Here is a 17,919-nt window from a genome sequence, read left to right on the forward strand (position 1 = left end):
GCTTTGGTGGGCAGTCCCAGGTCAGAGAGCCATGAGACTGTCTTCTCTAAAAGAGTTCATCCTTAGCCTCTCAGCCTGCTGGGGTGCTGTGGGGGTCCAGGGAGGGCCTCCTTGGAGGGTGGGCAGCCTTTCCCAGTCCCTGCTGATGCTGCTGTTTCTGTCTGGCCTGTTTAGTGCCCCTCCAGGTAGCTGGGCCTGCGAGTCAGAGCTGTCTGAGGGGCTGGGGTTGGAACATGGGGTAGGAGGAAGGAGGGCCAGGGCAGGGCCTTGGGCTCTGTGAGCCCACTGTCACCCCCAGCTCCTGGGGCCACCTCTGACTGTGTCTTCTCTCTCTCTTCCCCTTTGCCTGTCTCACCCTTTGCCTTTTTGCTGCCCCTTAGCTCTTTTGCCGTGTCCACTTCCTGTCTCCTGGCCCTGCTCCGGCCCCAGCCCCCTGGGGGGAGTGAGGCCTTGTGCCCATGGTACGTGCTGACCAGCGCCCCTCTCCTCTGGCTCCTGCTGCCCCTCTTCCTGCCTCCCTCCCCTCCCTCTCTGCCTCTTCCTGCCCTCCTGCCTCTCCAGGACTGTCAGGCCCTCTCCCCTCAAGCTCTCCCAGCCCCTCTGAGCTCAGCCCATCCTTCCCCAGCAGGTCCAGCCAGAGCTTTGGGACCACGCAGCTCCGACAGTCCCCCGTGACCACTGGGCTACCAGGCATACAGACCTCTTTGCTGCTGGGTGCGTGTCTGGGCAGGTCTGGGGTAGGACAGGGAGGTTGCTATGTTCTGTCTTCGGGGCTTCTCCGGCTCATACAGCCTCTGGCCTCCTCAGTGACCACCAGCCTCACCAGCTCGGCCCCAGGTTCTGCTGTCCGCACCTTGGACATGTGTTCCAGCCACCCCTGCCCTGTCATCTGCTGTTCCTCACCCACCACCAACCCTACCACTGGTCCTAGTCTTGGCCCCAGCTTTAACCCTGGCCATGTTCTCAGCCCAAGTCCCAGCCCCAGCACCAACCGCTCAGGTAAGGCTTTCTGTGGGCTGGGGCTTGGGGCGGGGGCTACCTGCGTAGAGAGAAAGGCCCAAATACTCATTGGTGGGAGGGTCTCCTGGAGCCTAGAACGAGGCTCTGGACAATGACTGGGAAGTTCCCCTGAGAGGACCAAGAGACACATGGGGTTCACTCAGTCTTGTGGGGCCCTAGAGACAGCTGGACAGGAAGCAGCCAGCTTCCCGCTTCTTAGCCTGTGCCTGGTTCTATCCACAGGCCCCAGCCAGATGGCCCTTCTGCCAGTCACCAACATCAGAGCCAAGTCCTGGGGTCTTTCAGTCAATGGCATTGGCCACTCCAAGCATCACAAGAGTCTGGAGCCTCTGGCCAGCCCTGCAGTCCCCTTCCCTGGGGGGCAGGGCAAAGCCAAGAACAGTCCCAGCCTTGGTTTCCATGGCCGGGCCCGCCGAGGGGCCCTCCAGTCCAGCGTGGGCCCTGCTGAGCCCACCTGGGCCCAGGGCCAGTCAGGTACTTGCTGCACCCCTGACACTACCCAGCCCAGCCTGACAAGGCTCACTGGCCAGGGCCCACCTCAGCCCAGTCATGTGACTGTCTGGGTTCAGACTTGTCAGTCAATAGACGTTTGCTGAGCACAGAATAAGGATCAGGAATCAGGCCTGCAGCCTTACATAGATCATCCCATTTAGTCCTCACAGCACTCCTGCAAGAAAGGAATTGTTGTTCCTGTTGTTCAGCTGAAGAAATGGGATGGAGACTAAGGTGAAGTGACCTGCCCAGGGTTATACAGCCCCTCCGAGGCAGGGCTTGTATTTGATCCCGAGCCTGGCTCCTCCTTCACCATGCCAGCACCAGGAGGGTGCTATACTGGGTCTCCCCTACTGTTTCCCAAACCTTGGATCTTTGGTTTTAACAAAGCTACAGAACCTTTTATTGTAGTTTTCAAACTGGGTTCCTCTGAGGTACCCTGGGGGCTGCCCTGGGGGTTGAAGGGGAGGCTGGGAGGCTTCCTGGCTTCAACCAGGCAGCTCTGCTCTCACCAACTTTCATTTGATGGATTTTGTGGCTTCAAGAAAAAGAAAGCCTGGAAAATGTGGCTTACAGAGATGGAAATTCAATGTGATGGGGGAACCCCATGGGGGAGATGTTTGCCAGGCACCCATTTACTGAACTGCCTGCCACTCTGTGGCTGGCTCTGTACAGGGGACTGGGGGTGATGAAGATGGACACGCCCCTGTCCCCAAAGACCTCACAGAGATGAAAACACAGCAGTGTGATGAGGCTCTGAGGGGACATGCAGGTAGCTTTGGGACTGGGGAGGACACTTAATCCGGACGAAGGTGGGGAGGATCAGGGAAAACTTCTCTGGAGTTGGTGACATTTGAGCTGACTCTTTAAAGGACCTTTGGAATTTGCCCAGAAGGGATGTGGGAAGGGCACCTTCCATCTCATCTGTATCTGATACCTGTCCTGACCACACAGGGTGTCCTGGATCCTGTTGGGGTCCTTGGGTCCCTGGGTCATGCCTCAGAGCTGAAAACGTACCAGGTCCAGCAAATGTTCAGCGGCCCCAGCTTCCCCCTTCCTGGGTGGATAGTCAGGCAGCAGCAAGACTGTATGTGAACTAGATGAGCAAGAAGTCCTGTCTCCCCCATCTGACTTGTCACACTTCAGTCCCACCCCTACCCAGCCAGCCAGCCTGCAGTCGGTTTGTTCAGGGAGGCTGCGAGAAGCAGCGTGCTGGTAGCGGTGTAATCATCGGCCTGGGGCAGAGGGGAGCCTGATTTGTGTGATGCTGTCAACACTGCTGATTTCAAGCTACCAGTGTAACTGATGTTTCTGAACCCAGAACTGGGAGAGATGCCCGCAGTCAGGAACACAGGCCTGGAGCGGGCTCCTGCACACCTGGCAAGGGATGTGAAGACCCATCCCTACTTCTGGGTGTTCCAGTTCTTTTGAGGAGGCAGACGTCAGGCTCACGGGAACTGGGTAGTCCTAGGGCTGCTGAGGAAAGGGTGTAGTGTGATGCTGGCCATTGTGGAGGTCTGGAAAAAAATAACCTGGAACTTATTCATACTAAGGTGTGAGTGACTGCTTCAAGTCTGGCAAGGAAAGACTTGCCTGCTTCTCATTTGTGTCCTGCCTTGTCACCTTACTCCTGCCCCAACAGCCTCTCTCCTTGCAGAGCCAGTGCCCTCCCTGACCTCCATCCAGGTGCTGGAGAATTCGATGTCCATCACCTCCCAGTACTGTGCTCCAGGGGATGCCTGCAGGTGGGCTGGGCTTCCTCCCCTCACCCAGGGAGGTCCTCAGGTGACATGAGCCCAGGTGGTACAGATCTCCCAGAACTTGCCCTTTCAGGGAGGAGCCTCCCCCATAAGGCAGGGCAGCCCCTTTCCAGGCCTCTGTGGGGCTCCAGTATAGACTGGGGGCTGAGGAGTCCCTGGTGGGGGGGGGGGGGTGGTGGCAGGGTACCCTCAGGCTAAGGTGCCAGTTTTGCCCCTGCAGGCCTGGGAACTTCACCTACCACATCCCTGTCAGCAGTGGCACCCCACTGCACCTCAGCCTGACTCTGCAGATGAAGTGAGTGCCGGCGTGGGGAAGTGGGAGGCAGGAGGGGAGCCAGGGAGAATCTCCCGCAGAGCCTCAGAACAGCCGAGTCTGAGGACAGCTGGAGAGTCTCTGGTATTTCCTGCATGGTGGGATAAGTGCTGACTTCATTGCCTACTTCGTGGTTAACTGGCTAAATGACCTGGCCTCATGGGCTGAGGACCACATGGGATGGTCGATGGGAAAGGTTTTGTTCGAGGGCCCTGGTTATTATGCGGTGTTTCAGGCTGGGTGGAGATTCAGAGGCGTGTGGCAGGCTGGCTGGGAAGGGGCTGGGGTTGAGGGACTCCAGAACCTCATTTCTCTGCTAACTGGGCCTGTCTACAGCTCCTCCTCCCCCGTGTCTGTGGTGCTGTGCAGCCTGAGGTCAAAGGAGGAACCATGTGAGGAGGGGAGCCTTCCACAGAGTCTCCACACCCACCAGGACACCCAGGTAGGTGGGACTGGGAAGCTGCGGGCCGGCCAGGCCCGAGCTGCTTCTCTCCTGGCACAACTGGGCCCCCAAATGGGCAAGGAGCAGAAGCTGGGAGTTATAGAGTGAAGCCTTCTCCACAAGGGACACTCTGGGGCCTGGGCCTCTGTGTCCCAGGGAGGGGCACACGTGCCCATGTTTGTTCATTGCACTCTGCTGAGCATCTCCCGGCCCTGCCGTGCTGGAGACGTGGGGAAGACAGCAGATCACAGGCGCTAATGTGGATGAGTGCAATGATGGAAACAGGCAGGTGTCTGGGAGCCCATGGCGGGGAGGGCTGTGGTTCACTGGAGGTGTCTGCAGAAGCGGGAAGGAGCCGACCTCATGCTCAGGTTGGGGAAGTGGCACAGCTAGATGTGCAGCATCAGAGGGCCCCTCAGGTTCCATGTTTGGCCACCTCTTCTGGGAGAACTGGATGGTGAGCTCCTCCCTGGCCAGGTAACCAGAAGTTATGACTGTCCCTGGGGCTGATGGACCCCCAGTTTCTTCTTGAGCCTAAGAGGCCATGGGAGAAGACGCTCAGGACAAATGAAGGGAAGTAGTGATTATTTTTTCTCGCCCATTCATGTGTTTACTCAGAAAATATTGATTGGGGCCCCATCTGTCCCAGGCCCTGTGCTGGGTGGGCCCATCTGCAGGGGAGAGAGGTGGAGTAGACACAGGTTTTGATTTCCAAGAACGTACTCTATAGTGAGGGAGAAAAGACGTGCAGAAAGCACCTGCAACAGAGGTGGGGGTGCTTCTGAGGGAGGCCCGAGCCCTGTCGCCCTGCAGAAGAGACAGTGTCCGAGACAGAGGGAGAGCCCAGCTAGACAAGCAGCAGACATGGTGCTCAGGCCTGAAACCACATCACAGACGCACAGCCAAAGCCTCAGGTAGATGGGCAAGCTGCCTGCGGCCAGGCTGCATGCCACCCTGTGAGGGAGACAGCCAGACAGGCCTGGGTTTGAATCCCAGCTGTGTGATTTTGCCACACTGTGTGATTTTTAGGAAGTGGCTCAGTTTCCTCATCCAGAAGATGGGGCTAGTAGCAGCACTGTGTCACTGGATTGTACTGAGGATGGGGCTAATGAAATACTTTGATGTGCCCAGAGCATAGTGGGTGAGGGAACCCAGCACAACAGGACTGGGAAGGAGGCAGGGGCCAGGTGGAGGTGGCTGTGGACCTGCCAGTCCCGGGCACGGTCTGCATGGAGTAGCTGCCATTGCTCCTTCTGCCAAAGCAGAACATGCTCCTTCCTATCTCTTCAAAGTTCTCTGCTTTTTTCCTTCATAAAACTCCCCACAGACCCCAGGACTGCGACGGCCGTGGTGAGAGATGCTGGTTGGGATAAGGGCAGCAGTCTGTCCTGACCCCTCTCTCCCTTCTCTCCAGGGCACCTCTCACCGGTGGCCAATAACCATCCTGTCCTTCCGCGAATTCACCTACCACTTCCGGGTGGCACTGCTGGTGAGCAGGGGCATCCCACCTACCCTGGAGGTCTGGGCACCCCTGTCTGCGACGTGAGGCTTGAGGAATGGGGGGTTTGCACAGTATGTGGTAGGGCTGGGGGCACAGTGTCAAGCAATGTCAGCAGGGAGTGCCGTCTGCCCCGCACCCCCAGAGCCACCTCACCTTCCCACTGCCCTTCCACCCAGGGTCAGGCCAACTGCAGTTCAGAGGCTCTCGCCCAGCCAGCCACAGACTACTACTTCCACTTCTACCGCCTGTGTGACTGAGCTGCCCTCCTGAGGCAGCACCACACCAGGGACCAGGGGTGCCCAGGCACCCCCCAACACTGGATGCAATGGTGTTACACTGGAGTCCGCTGCAGGCCAGCTCTGCTGTTCACTGGCCCTACCCGAGACTGGTGAAACTGGAAGTCTTCACACTGGAGTTGCTGTTCCAGCTGGTCGCCCCTCACGGCACAGAGGGAACCTGAGAGCCAGAGACTTCCTGGGCCTTCCTGCCTGCCACCCCCTAGGGGCCAGGACAGGACCAGTTTACCTCTTTCCACATATGGTGGTTGGAGGGCTGGTTCAGGTGCCCTGGAGGGAAGGGGAAGCCTGTGGCCCTGATTTGTTCAGAGCCCACTCTCCCTTGCCTCCCCTTTTGAGACTGGAGCCAACCCTTTTGGAGAGAGGACCTGCCCACCTTTGAGATCAGCAGGGGGCTCGGATCCAGCCTTAAGAGACTTGGGTGGACCCCCATGAGTCAATAGAGGGCAGACGGCTCTCCCCCTTAAAGCTGTTCCCTGGGGGATGGCTTGGTAGTGGACTTTCTGGGGTTTGCCTGTTACGCCAGACTCGGACTTCTAAGCTTTAAGTGTGGCCCAGGAGGTTTCTTCTCCCTGGGAGGGCTTGGCTCCCAAGAAGTCCCAGGGCAGCCGAGGCCAGCCCTGGCTGGGTTGGAGAAACTGACTTTGTGCCTTAAGTCTACTCAGTGCCTGGTGAAGCCACCCTCAGCCCTTCACAGGCCTGAACCAGTAGGGGCCAGTGGGCCAGGTAAGCCCTAGAGCCTTGAACCAGGAATATCCAGGAAGAGGAAATTCCCTTTGAGCCCCCAGATGGTGTTGCAGCTTCACTGCCTGCGTTCCTGGGAGCGTCTGGAGCTCACAGTGATCGGTGACCACATCATTCTCTCTGAGCAGAAGAGCAGGAATCCCTCAAGCAGCAGCCTGGTCTTGGCTGGTGGGCAGATGCAAATAGCTTTTGCTGTTATTAATGAAGTAATTACTAAATGCACTTAAACCAGGGCAGGAAGGAATGGAAGGATGGAGCCAGAAAGCTCAGAGTGGGCCAGAGCAGGGGTGTGACACTTGCAAAGACAGGGCTCTCACTCCTCTGATCCCTCCCAGGGAGCCTCCGACACCCATCCCACTCCCAACCACCAAGACCCTGGGTTAGGGAAGAAGTTGTATCTTAAGTGCCACCTTCAAGTTTCTTAGTGGTGCCTGGTGCATTCTGAGGCTACATCCAGGCTCATGGAAGGAGTGTGGTATTCATTTAGCCATGTCTGCCATGGGTCCAGAAATGGGAAAGGGAATTGCTGTCCTTGCCCTGTGGTATGCTGCCACCTCTTTGGGAAGCAGGCCTTGCCCCTGTCCCACCACTCATTCTCAGCTTTGAATGGGAGGCCTTTCTATAGTGGAGGCCTTTCCTTGAAGCCTATGAACTGCAGGCCCCCTTTTGCCATTGATCTCAAAGCACTTGTCCTCAGGATAGGGAAGAGCAGGGGGATGCAGGAATAGCAGGGATAGCTTGCTCCCAGCCCCCTCCCCAATTTGGTTCCGTTGACATAGGAATTTTATGATTCCCAAACCATGCAGGGGCTGAGCCTTCCTTAGGATGACTTTGTTCTCCCTCCCACTGGGGGAATCCTCCCTATGCCTTAAAACTGCCGAGCCCCACTCCATGTAATAGGATTCCTGGGCTTCCTCAATGGGGGTTCATGTTCTTGGACTGCGGCCCCTCAGTCCTTAACTGGAAAGTGACCGTCCACTGCCCCCTGGAGCCCATCTGGACATAGCACAGCCCCAAAACCGTTAGCAGCTGGCTCTGTTTCCATGCCTGGGGAGGGGTTCCTCAGTGCAGGAGTTGGGGACAGGCTGGGGCTCCAAGCTGCTTGAGGGGGTCAACCTTGGACCAAAGTTGCCTTAAGCCTGTGGTAAAAGGGCTTCAGGGAAGGTAAGTGGGCCACCTGCTGGAAGCTGCCAGCTGCCCGGCTGGCAATGGTGTGAGTGTCTTGGCCCTGTCCCTGCCCTGGGGTCCAGCAGGTCATCCCTCCCTTCTCTCTCCTTTGGCGTTTGTTCCTGTAGTCACTGGGCTAATCTCCCCCTAGCTTCAAGCTGTACATAGGGCCTCCCAGTGCAAATCCTCCTGCCCATACCGTGCCCCCTTAGAAGCCTGCATGTGCATGGAGCGCCTCCTACCTCCCAGTTAACTCCCAGTTCTTTTCCCTGAGCTTGGTATTTGTCGTGTGCCAACTCTGACTCTGAGGTGGGCAGTGAGGGAAGCAGCCCCGGGCCTGCTTGCTTCCTGTCCCCGAAATGTTCGTTTCTTCTGAAGTAAATATACATATATAAATAAATGTATAAATACTGCTTTGTATCTGAGCTTGCCTCTTTGTCTCTTCTTGGGATTGGTCTGGTGGGAGAGGAGTCACCTATAAGGCTAGGGCCAATTGGAATTCAAAGTTCTTCCTGAAAAGCCTGGAATCTCTGAGCTCCTGAACCAGAGGGCCAAATGGATGCTTTATACCCCTTATCCTCTTAGCTTCATACTGGGGCTAGGAGTGGACTCATCAGCCTCTCCCATGGCCACACCTTCCCCTCCTGCGCACCTGCTGCTGCCCACCTGCATTAAAAGTAGCCACTGAGGAGAAAAGCCTTCTTAGGGGGAGAAGCTGAGCCTGGTGAGGATGCCCCAGCACAGAGAATGGTGGCTATGTTTATGGCAGGGACTGGCCTAGGGCAGAATGGACCGATGTGGGTTCCTAGAGAAGTTTGTCCTAGAAACAATAGAAAAGGGTAGGCCCAGACCCTATCCACAGGTAAGCCTTAAATTCCGATGACAAAACACCGGTGCCACACAAATCTCATCCCCCTTAAGTAGATCAGCAGCAGGAACTGTGAAAGGCAGATGAGAAATGGGAAAGGGAAGAGATTGGGGAAGCAATGTAGGTCCCAGCACCCACCACCCCTGCAGAATGGGCCCCAGACAGGACTGCTATACATCTGCATTTATTATGAGCAGCAGGTGGGACACTTCCAGCAACAGTAAAAAAAAAAGTAATTTACAAAAGCAGGTTTCAGTGAAGCCATCTGGTTGTTACCTAAAAGAGGAGAGGGGTATCAAAATAAGACCAATGGCCCTTCTTTCCTCCTTCTCTCCCTGCACCCCTGTGCTCCTGGGGCAAGGGCTATTGAGCACACACCTCTGAGGATGAGCCACCAGAGCTGATTCCTAGTGGCCTGTTTGGTGGATTGTCTGCAGCAAGTTTTAAGCCCTGGATCTTGACCCCCTTTCAGCCAGGTGACTTCCCAGCAGCCTCTCCAAGTCACCAGGGTCTGACTTCTAAGAATGTAAATGTACAGCCATGGGATGCCTGCGTCCACACTTCTAGGTGGTACATCCCAAAGGCAGATCGAGGCCTTGGGCCATGTGAGCTCAGAACTGACAGAGTCACATTTGGCTCAAATCCGTATGAGGGGCAGGGAAAGAGGCACAAATGTCTAGTGTCCCTACCCATTCCACTGAGTCTGTCTCCATCAACCAAGGGGTCATGCTGGTAAGAGCTTTAAGGACCCTGCTGACCTGACTGTGGGGAGGCTTCCCTGGGCTGTGCCTTGGAGGCTCACGCATCCATCCCATTGCAGCTCTTACCCTTGGGTGCTCACACGTAGATGCCAACCCAGAGCAGCAGGAAGAGGACTCCAAAGCCCATGAAGAGTGAGGCCACTAAGGAGATGAGGAGCTCTTTATAGATATCACGAGTGTACTTGGTAGAGGTGACCTCGTAACTGGGCACAGCAGTTAAGGCAAAGTGAAGGGGTGGACTGTGGAGTGCAGAGAGCCCAGCCCACGGCAATCTGAGGAGAAAAGCATTGGCTCAATGCCTTCTGGGAGGCCTATCTGGCTCAGAGCAGCCAGGCAGAGGGGCCTAAGAGATGCCTTGGACTCTGGTGCTCCACTGCCATGAAGAAAATGAGACCCAGAGGAGTTAGGTCACTTGCCCCAGGTCACACAGCTCATGAGGGCCGGAGCTGGGACTAGCCCTCAGACCTCCCGACACCTGAGTGCACCCTTCCTTATACCACCTTTCCAACTGTAGCACCCCTATTCCCCACCTCCACTCCAGCCAGGCCCCCTGCTCACTGTCCTGGAAATCCGAAGAACAAACTGAGCTCACCTGAACTTGGGAAATAAGGCCATAACCTGCCCCTGGGCATCACCAGCCCTCCTCTCCTCCTTACCTTCTCTCAGCCCCAATCCAATGTACAAAACAGGCGGGGTCCATGTACCTAGCATGGTTTCTCCCTGAGCTTCCCACATCACTAATGCTGGTCCTCTGGCTGCTCAGTGAAAGGATACACGAAGAACCAGGCGGTGAAGAACATGCCGATGGCCAAAAGCACCACGGTCAGATGGGGGAAGACAGCTGGGTTCACTGGGCTGGTATATCTGCTCATGGCCTCGAGCTCCTAGAGGAGGGAAAGAGATCAGAGCTATCAAAGAATCCCACGATTTCAGCCTGGAGAGAACATGGGGTTATCAAGGAGCCTGGTGCTGCTGTGAAACAGAGGCTGATTTTAGCCTGGAAATGTAGCTGCAGATCAATGGTCCTTATTAGCATTTTCTGAGGCCAATAATCTGACCACTATGAAAACGTGACTAAAGGTATGAACTCTGCCTGAGAGAAACCATATACAAGAAAAAGTTTGCCTACAATTTCCGGAGCTTTGTGGACCAGTGTCTATAGACACCAAGCTGAGAACCCCTGCTATAAGTCACTGACTGGTGGTACCCAGATCTCAGTATCTTTTTTTTTTTGACGGAGTCTCATTTTTTGGATGGCGTCTCACTCTGTCGCCCGGGCTGGAGGGCAGTGGCACGATCTCGGCTCACTGCAACCTCTGCCTCCCGGGTTCTAGAGATTCTCATACCTCAGCCTCTCGAGTAGCTAGGACTATAGGATTACAGGTGCGCACCACCACATCTAATTTTTGTATTTTTAGTAGAGATGGGGTTTTGCCATGCTGGCCAGGATGGTCTTGAATTCCTGACCTCAGGTGATCTGCCTGCCTCGGCCTCCCAAAGTACTGAGATTACAGGTGTGAGTTGCTGCGCCCAGGCTCAATTTTTTTTTTTTTTTTTTTTTCAGACAGTCTTGCTCTATCGCCCAGGCTGGAGTGCCTGGAGTGCAGTGGTGCCAACTTGGCTCACTGCAAGCTCCGCCTTCTGGGTTCAAGTGATTATCCTGCCTCAGCCTCCCGAGCAGCTGGGATTACAGGCGTGAACCACCATGCCCGGCTAATTTTTTGTATTTTTAGTAGAGACAGGGTTTCACCTTGCTGGCCAGGCTGGTCTTGAACTTCTGACCTCCTGATCCGCTCACCTCAGCCTCCCAAAGTGCTGGGATTACAGGAGTGAACCACCGCGCCTGGCCCTCAATTTCTAATTCAGTATTTTCCTCACTACCTATGCTATTATGGAATCTTGTGAGCTATGGTCAAGACATTCAAGTTCTGGTTCTGAGTAATCTGAGTCTGAGTAAAGCGATTGTAATATCTATTTCACAGAACTGAAAAATAAGAAAGATGATGAATCAAAGCATCTAGTGCCTGGCAGGGAGTATTTTGCTCAATAGGTATTTGCTTCCTTCCTAAGGTTGTAGGGAAGATGATGAGATAATGCCTTTTATTAAAGAGGGCTGTAAACGTAAAGATCTGTACAAATGTTAACTTCATTGTCACCCGTCAGCCAATCCTTCTAAAATCCAGAACATAACAACTCTAGAGAAGTAAACTGCCCCCATTGTTCTGAGACACTGGAATTCAATTCAGTAAACAATCACGGCCCCCTTCCCCCAAAATGATAAAGACAATCACTGCCATTTATTGAGCTTCCAATTACGGGCCCTCTGTTTGGCACTGAGAATACAAAGATGAATAGACATCATCCCAGAGCTAGATGCGCGTCAGACGGTGGTCACTAGGAGGCGTGGCCGAAAACAAAGAAGTCCATGGAACGTGGCCAGAGATCTGTACAGAGGCTGTGGGCGCTCCTAGGAAAGTCTGGCCAAGTGCCCGAGAGTTGGAAGTGCTTCACCAAGAAACATTTGCCTAGGGCATTGTAGGATGGGCACGGGTTCGGCAGAAGAACTTTCCAGATAAAGATAACACACCACCGATAACAGAGATATACAAACTGGAAGGTATTCAAAATTCGCCCCACGCCTCTCGCCCTTAGAAATCGCGAGCTCAGAAACCTAAGGAGTTCATGGCAAGGGGCTTCCCCCTTCCCCACCCTTCAGCCCAAGCCGGAGGTTCCAGGAGCGTCTAGCCCTCTGGATCTCCGGCGTCTGAGGAGAGAAGCGCGGTGTGGGTCAGACCCCGAGGGGTCCTCGCATCTCCGTCTGGAACTCCCCTCAACGCTCTCACCATTTTGCCCCGCGCAGGCTAATCCGCCGCTCCACCACCGGAAGAACACGTCGGCAGGAGCAGGCGCCTAGCACAACCGGAAAAGGAAGTGCCTCCGGCGCAAGTGGCATTGAGGGACTTGTAGTCCTGCGATTTCGGGTGTAGAGGGAGCAGGGGCCTGCGGGGACCTGGTGTGGGTGGAGTGGGGACAAGCGGTGGAGAAGGATACGCCAGGGTCGCTGAGAGACTCTGTTCTCCCTGGAGGGACTGGTTGCCATGAGAGCAGCCGTCTGAGAGGACGCAGCCTGCACTACGCGCCCCAAGAGGCTGTGCGTGGCGAGCAGGTCACGTGACGGGAGCGCGGGCTTTGGAAGGCGGCTGAACCTCAGGCGACCCGCCGCTAAGCTGAGAAGGGAGAGCGGGCTTAGGACCGCCTGCCCGGGGCAACCCCGAACCAAGCTTTAGCCGCCGAGGCCTCGTGTCCCAAAGGCCAGGTGAGACCCCATGGGAAGCGCCTCCGGGAGCGACGGGGTCCGCTTGGCGCTGGGGGCCGTGGGGAGCCGGGGTCTGGAGTGCACGGGATTCGCAGTCAAGAGGTCCCGCCACTTTTCCCCCTGTGAGCCTTGGGCCAGTCGCGTAAGCTCCGAGCCTCTCTTTCCTCCATTGTAGAGAAGCGGTGATAAGTTCCACCTTATGGGGTCGTGTTGTATTTTTCCTAAGACCTTGGACGAGAAACATTTCTGACACTTGAGTTGTTTAGGCCCCTTTCCTGCCTACCTGTCTGTGGGACGCCGTGAGGGGATCAAGGGCTACATGGCCTGGTCCTCAGTCCACACTCCAGCAGCGCGGCCGGCTTGAGGCAAGAGCCGAAGGGTTGAACAGGCCTGGAGAGGGGACATGAGAGGTTTCCGTCTGTTGTCTCAGTTAACCCTGGCAGCAGCCCTGAGAGACAGGCATGGTAATCGTTCTTCTTCTGTAGACGAGAAAATAAACCTCAGTGGCTTGGTAATGTCACACGGATGGTAAATGCCGCGCCTAGATTCAAGGCCAGAGCTTTTGCCCCTGCAGTTCACAGGGGAATTATTCATATTAATCAAATGAATAATTCATTGTCAATTAATTATTAATTGATTAATAATCCAGGGATGGACCTGGAAGGACGCGTGAGAGGATGGCGAGAGGAGGGCACAGCTAAGGAAAAGTGGGAAAAGGCGGGCCTTATTCCAGCTTTCTGTTGAGATCCCAGAATGTAAGGTTAGGTTGGGAACCAGAACATGAAAGATCGTGATGCCATGCTGAAGTGTTTGGACTGAATTAGAAGGAAGACTTGAACAGTCATTGATGCTCTAGAAAGAACCCTGTGAAGAAAGAGTGGGAACAATGAAAAGGCCTGATGGAGTCTTTCATTTCTTCTTTCTCTTTCCTTTTGTCTTCTTTTCTTTTCTTGACAGGGTCTTGCTCTGTTGCCCAGGCTGGAGTGTGATGGCACAGTCATAGCTCACTGTAGCCTGGAACTCCTGGGCTCATGTGATCCTCCCACCATGGCCTCCCAAAGTGCTGGGATTACTGCCCAGAGCCTCTGTGCCTGGCCCCAGTAGAATATTTCTTGGAGTATTGGACACATACCAACAGTGGGCACAAGATGAGTTTTTTATTTTTTTGAGACGGAGTCTCACTCTCTTGCTAGGCTGGAGTGCAGCGGCACAATCTCAGCTCACTGCATTCTCTGCCTCCTGGGTTCAAGCGATTCTCCTGCCTCAGCCTCCCGAGTAGCTGGGATTACAGGTGCACACCACCACACCCAGCTAATTTTTTTTTTTTTTTGTATTTTTAGTAGAGACAGGGTTTCACCGTGTTGGCCAGGATGGCAAGATGATTTTAAATTGCACCCCCTAAAAATCCTTTTTAATAGTTATACATTTAATACATATTAAAATATAACTAATAGAACACAAATATTATTGCTTATGAGTTTTCCAGTTTAGTTTTTTAAAAAAAATTCTAAGTGAATGAAAGTACGGGTTTTAGTTGGAAGTAGCAAAAATCGTGAGGGTGATTTGGGAAACACTGCTATCTGGGAAGCACTGAACTCTGAAGTGCAATACTCTTTTGAGCCCAGTGACTACAGCATGCCAGACCCCTAAATCAGGACCTGGGGAGGAGCCATGGAGTTAACATTTCAGACTGAGTGGTGGTGAGAAAACGCAAAGGGAAAGACTTGAAACTCTAGCAACATTATAATAAAAGTAGAAACTCTTATGTGCTGAGGCGATGATGAAGAGAGTTTAGAGAAGCTTGTGAGAAAGCCACATCACCTCCACTCAGATATGTTTGCAATCTTTTTCAAGGCTGCCTTATTAGTCAGGGTTCTCCAGAGACTCAAATCAGATCTGTTTGTTTAGCTGGTGTATTTGCCTGTCTTTCAGGTCTGCCATTATGGTCCCTGGACTCCTCAAGCCAGGCCAAACATCCTGGCCTTCTGTGGTCCTTGATGGAGACCTATGTTGCAGGTTTTTTTTGTGTAATAAATAATGCTGCTACTTTAGAATATCAACAGTATCTTATTTCTCTAAGCACGTGGTTCAATTTCTGGTACTCGTTGAGCCTTACTATTGAGTAAATTCTCCTGGTAGACTGAGTTTTTTGAGAATGGGGACCTTGTTCATCTTTTTATCTTTAGCAGTGCTGACATGGTGTCCTTTTTGTTGTGTGGAATTTAGTTGGAGGCATGAAGTTGGTGAGATAACACCAGTTATAACCTTTCTCCTTTCTTCCGTCTCTGACTTGCCTTTCTTTTTTAGTCATCCCTCCTCTGTGTTGCCATGGGAATTCAAGGCCTGGCCAAACTAATTGCTGATGTGGCCCCCAGTGCCATACGGGAGAATGACATCAAGAGCTACTTTGGCCGTAAGGTGGCCATTGATGCCTCTATGAGCATTTATCAGTTCCTGATTGCTGTTCGCCAGGGTGGGGATGTGCTGCAGAATGAGGAGGGTGAGACCACCAGCCACCTGATGGGCATGTTCTACCGCACCATTCGCATGATGGAGAACGGCATCAAGCCCGTGTATGTCTTTGATGGCAAGCCGCCACAGCTCAAGTCAGGCGAGCTGGCCAAACGCAGTGAGCGGCGGGCTGAGGCAGAGAAGCAGCTGCAGCAGGCTCAGGCTGCTGGGGCCGAGCAGGAGGTGGAAAAATTCACTAAGCGGCTGGTGAAGGTCACTAAGCAGCACAATGATGAGTGCAAACATCTGCTGAGCCTCATGGGCATCCCTTATCTTGATGCACCCAGTGAGGCAGAGGCCAGCTGTGCTGCCCTGGTGAAGGCTGGCAAAGTCTATGCTGCGGCTACCGAGGACATGGACTGCCTCACCTTCGGCAGCCCTGTGCTAATGCGACACCTGACTGCCAGTGAAGCCAAAAAGCTGCCAATCCAGGAATTCCACCTGAGCCGGATTCTGCAGGAGCTGGGCCTGAACCAGGAACAGTTTGTGGATCTGTGCATCCTGCTAGGCAGTGACTACTGTGAGAGTATCCGGGGTATTGGGCCCAAGCGGGCTGTGGACCTCATCCAGAAGCACAAGAGCATCGAGGAGATCGTGCGGCGACTTGACCCCAACAAGTACCCTGTGCCAGAAAATTGGCTCCACAAGGAGGCTCACCAGCTCTTCTTGGAACCTGAGGTGCTGGACCCAGAGTCTGTGGAGCTGAAGTGGAGCGAGCCAAATGAAGAAGAGCTGATCAAGTTCATGTGTGGTGAAAAGCAGTTCTCTGAGGAGCGAATCCGCAGTGGGGTCAAGAGGCTGAGTAAGAGCCGCCAAGGCAGCACCCAGGGCCGCCTGGATGATTTCTTCAAGGTGACCGGCTCACTCTCTTCAGCTAAGCGCAAGGAGCCAGAACCCAAGGGATCCACTAAGAAGAAGGCAAAGACTGGGGCAGCAGGGAAGTTTAAAAGGGGAAAATAAATGTGTTTCCCCATTATACCTCCTTCACCCCAGAATATTTGCCGTCTTGTACCTTTAAGAGCTACAGCTAGAGAAACCTTCACGGGGTGGAGAGAGGATTCTAAGGCTTTTCTAGCGTGACCCTTTTCAGTAGTGCTAGTCCCTTTTTTACTTGATCTTAATGGCAAGAAGGCCACAGAGGTACTTTTCCTTTTTTAGCTCAGGAAAATATGTCAGGCTCAAACCACTTCTCAGGCAGTTTAATGGACACTAAGTCCATTGTTACATGAAAGTGATAGATAGCAACAAGTTTCAGAGAAGAGAGAGGGAGATAAAAGGGGGAGACAAAAGATGTACAGAAATGATTTCCTGGCTGGCCAACTGGTGGCCAGTGGGAGGTGATGGTGGACCTAGACTGTGCTTTTCTGTCTTGTTCAGCCTTGACCCACCTTGAGAGAGAGCCATCAGGAAGGCGCATCTTAGCAGATGGGAGGAACTGCTGAGAGAAGATAGGCAGAGAGCTGGAGCCCCTGGAGTTGGCTGTGTCTGTGTTTGTGACTGATTACTGGCTGTGTCTTGGGTGGGCAGAAACTCGAACTTGCTATGTAATTTGTGTCTAGTTATTCAGAGGAGTAAGATGGTGATGTTCATCTGGCAATCAGCTGAGTTGAGACTTTGGAATAAGACACTGGTTTTCATGCGCTGTTTTTGTTTTAAAGTTATGAAGAAAAAAGTCAATAAAATTCTAAAAGTAACCAAAATGTCATGTTCTTTGAGAACATTTGAAAATATCCCAAGTGACCATGGCTCCAAATAGCTTTCCTTTTCACTCTTAACATGCTGTAATTGCACTTGATTAACAATGGGTGGTTTGAGAGTGGCCACAAGATGGCACCATGCTCCATAAAATGGCCATAGCAGCTAGATGGAACTTCAGCCATTAGGAGGAGGATGCTTTGTTTATTTTATTTTGCTGGGAGAGGAGTTTTAATATGTTGAATAGATTTCTAGTCTCTCACTCCATATGAGATCAAAGGAGTGCCTTTAAGAAAGCCTCACAATTTAGATCAACTACCTCATAACATCCAAGCATTTACTTTGCCACTACTTGTAAACTGAAAGCTGCCATTCAGAAACCATTTTCTTGTTCCTTTTGTAACATCAAATCCAAGATACTGTTTCCCATAGAGATGGCATGTTTTTGAACTTTGAAAGTTTTATAATCCTGATAAAGCTTGGCCCATTTGAATGTCCGACGTTTTAGCATTCCTGTCAGGGCCATTTGAAGTTAACAGGGACACTTATGTAACTGTCCGAAATTTAAGCTGGCAGTGTCTTGACAGATTAAACAGGTAGGGAGCCTGAAGACCAGTAGTTTTCAAGTCTTTTAATGGAGAAACCTATTCTTCAAGTGTAATCTTATGTGAAACTTTAGGATGTACAGGTTCCTCTGGTTGAAGCTGGAATGGGATAAAGTTTACCCAGCAACGGCCTCATAACTAGGGTACTTTTTAAAAACTGGTGTTGACAAAAAGTTCTATCCCAAGGGCAGGTAACTTTTGAAACTGATTTTCCCAGATTATACCAAGCCACACAACTTATTTGAGCTCTATTTTCTGATTCAGGTAGATTGCTTCTAAATCTGCAGTAATGGTGATAGGAACTAAAGACGGTAAGATTTCTTTTTTTTTTTTTTTTTTGAGACAGAGTCTCTTGCTCTGTCACCCAGGCTGGAGTTCAGTAGTGCGATCTTGGCTCACTGCAGCCTCAGCCTCCTGGGCTCAAGTGA

At 52.9% G+C, this 17,919-nt stretch overlaps 3 protein-coding genes across 10 annotated transcripts in view; 2 read left to right on the plus strand and 1 right to left on the minus strand.

The window, feature by feature from the left end:
- Positions 1-8,160, plus strand: part of MYRF (myelin regulatory factor) — a 35,926-nt gene extending 27,766 nt beyond the window's left edge. Inside the window, exons 19-27 of one of the 8 annotated variants that reach the window (XM_019036482.3) lie at positions 381-461; positions 626-714; positions 808-999; positions 1,243-1,494; positions 3,155-3,257; positions 3,493-3,567; positions 3,922-4,027; positions 5,442-5,516; positions 5,705-8,160. In XM_019036482.3, the coding sequence (XP_018892027.2) occupies positions 381-461; positions 626-714; positions 808-999; positions 1,243-1,494; positions 3,155-3,257; positions 3,493-3,567; positions 3,922-4,027; positions 5,442-5,516; positions 5,705-5,785 (1,054 nt within the window). In that variant the 3' untranslated portion in view covers positions 5,786-8,160. The remainder of the gene's footprint in view (positions 1-380; positions 462-625; positions 715-807; positions 1,000-1,242; positions 1,495-3,154; positions 3,258-3,492; positions 3,568-3,921; positions 4,028-5,441; positions 5,517-5,704) is intronic. The other 7 variants (XM_019036483.3, XM_004051316.4, XM_019036484.3 and 4 more) reach the window with 7 other exon arrangements.
- Positions 8,161-8,771: 611 nt separating this feature from the next.
- TMEM258 (transmembrane protein 258) lies at positions 8,772-12,355 on the minus strand. The gene is made up of 4 exons (XM_004051320.4): positions 12,208-12,355; positions 10,139-10,248; positions 9,431-9,567; positions 8,772-8,879 (listed from the first exon to the last, which is right to left on the minus strand). Exons 1-3 carry the CDS (start codon positions 12,208-12,210, stop codon positions 9,441-9,443), a joined length of 240 nt encoding a protein of 79 aa, XP_004051368.1. The 5' UTR covers positions 12,211-12,355; the 3' UTR covers positions 8,772-8,879; positions 9,431-9,440.
- On the plus strand, positions 12,280-16,885 carry FEN1 (flap structure-specific endonuclease 1). Its single transcript, XM_004051317.4, has 2 exons — positions 12,280-12,680; positions 14,988-16,885. The coding sequence occupies exon 2, from the start codon at positions 15,009-15,011 to the stop codon at positions 16,149-16,151; it is 1,143 nt and encodes a 380-aa protein (XP_004051365.1). The 5' UTR covers positions 12,280-12,680; positions 14,988-15,008; the 3' UTR covers positions 16,152-16,885.
- The last annotated feature ends 1,034 nt before the right edge of the window (positions 16,886-17,919 follow it).

This window comes from Gorilla gorilla, chromosome 9 (genome assembly GCF_029281585.2).
Source record: "Gorilla gorilla gorilla isolate KB3781 chromosome 9, NHGRI_mGorGor1-v2.1_pri, whole genome shotgun sequence".
In the NCBI taxonomy this organism is placed as follows: domain Eukaryota; kingdom Metazoa; phylum Chordata; class Mammalia; order Primates; family Hominidae; genus Gorilla; species Gorilla gorilla.

Excerpts from the sequence above, each read along its gene's own strand:
- TMEM258 (XM_004051320.4), bottom strand. Across the intron at positions 9,568-10,138 it reads TTCACCGCCTGGTTCTTCGT|TTACGAGGTCACCTCTACCA; the intron begins GTATCCTTTCAC and ends TGCTGTGCCCAG.
- FEN1 (XM_004051317.4), top strand. The coding sequence starts at position 15,009 with ATGGGAATTCAAGGCCTGGCCAAACTAATTGCTGATGTGGCCCCCAGT.